At 45.2% G+C, this 4,351-nt stretch overlaps 1 protein-coding gene across 1 annotated transcript in view; it reads left to right on the top strand.

The window, feature by feature from the left end:
• LOC117505996 (diacylglycerol kinase eta-like) overlaps window positions 1–1,154 on the top strand; it is a 40,378-nt gene extending 39,224 nt beyond the window's left edge. Inside the window, exon 4 of the mRNA XM_034165540.1 lies at window positions 909–1,154. Coding sequence (XP_034021431.1) covers window positions 909–1,139 — 231 coding nt within the window. The 3' untranslated portion in view covers window positions 1,140–1,154. The remainder of the gene's footprint in view (window positions 1–908) is intronic.
• Window positions 1,155–4,351: the final 3,197 nt, after the last annotated feature.

Raw genomic sequence — 4,351 nt, 5'->3', positions numbered from 1 at the left:
CACACACACACACACACACACACACACAGCCCTGTGGGAGCTCAGCTGCACGCCTCATGCTGATGTCACACTGTAGCTCAGTCAGAATATTTGTCCTCTTTATTCCACAACCTTCAGCCCAGATACAACATATGAAGATGAAAACCGTTTGAGACATGTGAACATGAAGAAGATTTCCTGACTGCAGGTTACACATGAGGTACTTGTGTCAGAAATCATTGTTTAGCTGAACATGTTTAATGTGTACACAGACAGAGACCACGGTGAGGGACAGAACACAAACACTGTGCACGATTCCATAAACAGACGCGTCCTGATGTCACTCAGTGAGCAGGTCAGGGATCAGTTCAGGGATCAGGTTAGTGATGAGGTCAGGGATCAGTTCAGGGATCAGGTCAGTGATCAGTTCAGGGATCAGATCAGTAAGCAGGTCAGGGATCAGGTTAATGATCAGGTCAGGGATCAGTTGAGAGATCAGGTCAGTGATCAGTTCAAGAATCAGTTCAGAAATCAGGTCAGTGATCAGTTCAGGGATCAGGTCAGTGATCAGTTCAGGGATCAGGTCAGTAATCAGGTCAGATTCTGAATGTTGACTAACATAAGACATTTATCAGTCACACAAATGTCTTCCTGCTTGTGGATTTACAGTGTCAGGGTTTGTCTCAGTCGGTTTTGGATTTTGGTTTGATAGGACAGACTTGCAGTACCTCCTGATGAACAGGTGGGGTGCTGTGCTGTCGGCTGCACTCATTAACTCGCCCACACTGCTTTGGCGTCGTTTGCTCACCTGTGTGGTCCAGGCTTGCGTGAGTCCTCACTCGGCCAATCACAGCGGGCGATAAGTCCACCTCATCCACAGCTCCGCCTCTGTGTCTTTCTCACTCGTTCTGCTTCTGTCTGTCCTGCAGTCTCTTATCTTCGACGAGGTTGATCTGTCTGATGCCAGCGTGGCCGAGTCCAGCACCAAGAATGTCAACAACAGCTTCACGGTCGGTGCCTCTCACACTGATAACACACACGGGCGCGCACACACACACACACACTTCAGTCACTTTTTAAGTCACCTGTTCATGCTAACAATCACGTCACGTTCCCATAGAGACAGGAAGCAGGAAATGCTGTCAGGTCAGTTCAGGTGACGTTAAAGTCAAATCAAATTAAAGTTGTTAGAGACTCAGCGGCCTGGTGTAGAGGTTAGAGAGGTGAGCTTGTGACCAGAGGATCTTTGGTTTGATACCTTATCATACCAGAAATCTGCTAAGGCCCTTTGGTACGAGGTCCTTCATCCCCTGTGTGCAGTCTATGTGTGTGTGTGTGTGTGTCTGTGTGTGTGTGTGTATGTGTGTGTGTGTGTGTGTGTGAAACATTGGAAAGCACTGTGTCTCCGCATTTGATGGACAAATGTCCCACTGTTAGTCCAACAGTCCACCTTTGTCTCCTGAAAGTAGCCATCTGTCTGTTTCATACAGGGGCATGTTTTTGTCCTTTGCCAGTTTCTGGGGTCACAGTGTTGTTGGCGTCCCCCTCACAATGCAAAGAGCACATGTTGTCCATGCGGTAAACTTCAATGTTCTCAGATGAAGGCCGACTGGAAAAAGAAAAAGCATCTGACTGCCAATCCGTGTCACCACGAGCACCTCCCAGCAGTGCAGAAAGCTCCATAAGAGTGAGGGAAAGGAGAAGGTCTGCATCATGAAGGCCCACTCAGTGTAACAACCTCTACCTACACATTTGACACCAGCTCACACATTGTCTTCTACACAAGGTCTCAAGGGGCTTACGAACACTGCAGCAGAGGTCTAATGATGAGACACAAAATGATGGTGACATCTTCAACCTCCAGCATCTGAACATGTTGTTGAACATCCCGTTCCTGCTTTTGCAGAAACATCTGTTTGCAGATGACTGTGTTCTAATAATGGTTCACACAGAGGACTTGCAGAATATGTTAGACAACTTTACCAGAGCAGCCATTCCTTATGGCAGGGGTGGGCAACCTGTTCCAGAAAGAGCCATGAGGGTGCAGGTTTTCTTTGCAGCCACTGACTCCACCAGGCGATTTCACTGATTAACTGATTCCATCTGCTCAAAGTGATATTAATCAGTAAAATCACCTGGTGGAGTCAGTGGCTGCAAAGAAAACCTGCACCCTCATGACTCTTTCTGGAACAGGTTGCCCACCCCCGCCTTATGGTGTCACCATCAATATCTGCAAAACAACAACGATGTTCCAGCCCAGACTGGACCTCACACCTGATGGTCCAAAAACAAAGTTAGGCAGTTGAAGGTTGTGCAGAGGTTTTGATTGGTGGCTTCCTCTCACAGACTGCACATAGATGATTCTGTTTCTGATGACTACATCACATCACAAATTAGAAAAGCACCACTTTTAAAGATGGCACCACAGTCTGGTCAGACCATGGAACCTGCCATCAATGATTATTGCCTACAGGCCAACAATCAATTGGCAAACATACAGACCTCACCTTTGTATGGTTGTGAATCCTGGATATGTTCGTCATGGCAATGCCCTCAGTGGTGAGGAACACCATCTCTTACTGGATTTCCAGGTGAGATAGCTACTACCTAGAGATGCCTGTGCGTGGGTTTGTTTAACATGGAAATGCCATTACAAACACACTGTCCTTGACAGATCCTGAGCTGGTCAGCTAATCAACAACTGACTGAGCTATCTGCTCTGATTAGTTCAGGAACAAATAGAAAATGTGCAGTACTTTGGGTCCTGAGGACCAGGATTGGCAAACAATGGCTAATGAGTGTTTTGTTATTTTACATTTTTGAAAACAGTGTGCTAACTGTGCTACAAGATTGGAGACATGCATAAAACTGATTCACAGTTATTTCTTTTGAGCTGTTTGGGGTATGTGTTTCTTTATTTTCATTCAATAATCATCTTTCACACGGAAAACAGGTCAGTTAAACATTAGCTTACAGTGGCCTATTTTTAACAAAAGGAAATTAAACATTCACACTGTATAAAAAATTAAATGTGGCATTTGTAGTTTTTCTGTTCAGGTTGCACATGCAACTACTCCAGAAAGTGCTGTTCCAGCATTGATGCTGTACAGAGCTCTACCTAAAAAAACAAAAAAACAAATAAATCATTATAATTCTTATTCTATGTCAAGTCCTCTCAATTATGTGTGGAAGAAGAGAAGACATGAAATTGAACACTGGAGTCAGCAATCCTGCCATGACCAGCACTTTTGTTGCAGGAACGTACATTTTCACAGCAGCAGTGCTGAATCCGGGCTTGTGCCACACACATCGCACCTCTCATGAAATCATAGACAAATCATTTTCAAGGCACGTTCATTCTGAAAGAGGGCAGGGTCAGCAAGTTGTACTGCAGAAAGCCACTAGGAGGCGACAGAGATTTTGACTGCCTTATTTTCCATTTGTACAGCTTGAAGAATTACTGAAAGTGTTTCATGACTGAAAATAACCAAATGCAAATCGTCTTATTATAACAAACACCACCACAGATATTTACAGCAAAAACTCTGTGCCTCAAATGCATCATCACAGCAGCCTGCTGGGAAATGTAGTTTGAGAGTCAACCAGACCCGTCAGTTTGCTTCTGGGAAAAAAACGTCCTTCATAATGACTGGTGGTGGACTTCAGGCACTTTAAATCCAAAACCAACTCTGCTGTCAGTGTTAGCCAGCACCATCATGTCTGACCCTGACCTATGACCCCCACAGGGGTCAGACCCAAAACCATGATCAGATACAGTACTCCTCATCTGGACAGTATGGTGGTTTGCACTGTGTCTCACAGGGGGTCGCTTCCCGCCTGCTCCTTTTCTGTGTGGACTTTGCATGTTCTCCCCGTGTTTACGTGGATTCCCTCCAGGTGCTCCGGCGTCCTCCCATTTTCAAAGACATGCAGGTTGGGTGAACTGGTGGCTCTAAAGCCCTGTCCACACAGGAATAGATTTGGGTATATTGTATCTGCATAGGTTTTGTAACATTATGGTGTTTCATCCACACCTAAACGGTGACACTGACAGTATTTAAAAACCGGGTCCCAGAGTTGGTAAATCTGAAAACCCTAGATTTGCGTTTCCATGTGCACATGCAGTACAGAATGTTTCTGAAAGGATTAGGATCTGAAAGGAGATATAGTGTTACACTGGTATCAAATCTGCCTTCATGCTCAAAAACCTTTGAAAATCAGTTCCACAGAGGCTTGTGGTTGATCTTCTGCTGGTGATGGGCTCTGGTACCACCACAGTGCTGGTGGACCACAGTGTTCAGTATAGTCGGTCGTCATATTGTCGGATACACTTAAAAATGATTTTGGCTTTACTGGTCAGGTTCTGTCATTG

This window comes from Thalassophryne amazonica, unplaced genomic scaffold (genome assembly GCF_902500255.1).
Source record: "Thalassophryne amazonica unplaced genomic scaffold, fThaAma1.1, whole genome shotgun sequence".
Classification (NCBI taxonomy): Eukaryota; Metazoa; Chordata; class Actinopteri; order Batrachoidiformes; family Batrachoididae; genus Thalassophryne; species Thalassophryne amazonica.
The sequence above is the reverse complement of the archived record's forward strand: the minus strand, read 5'-3'. Positions and strand labels throughout refer to the sequence as shown.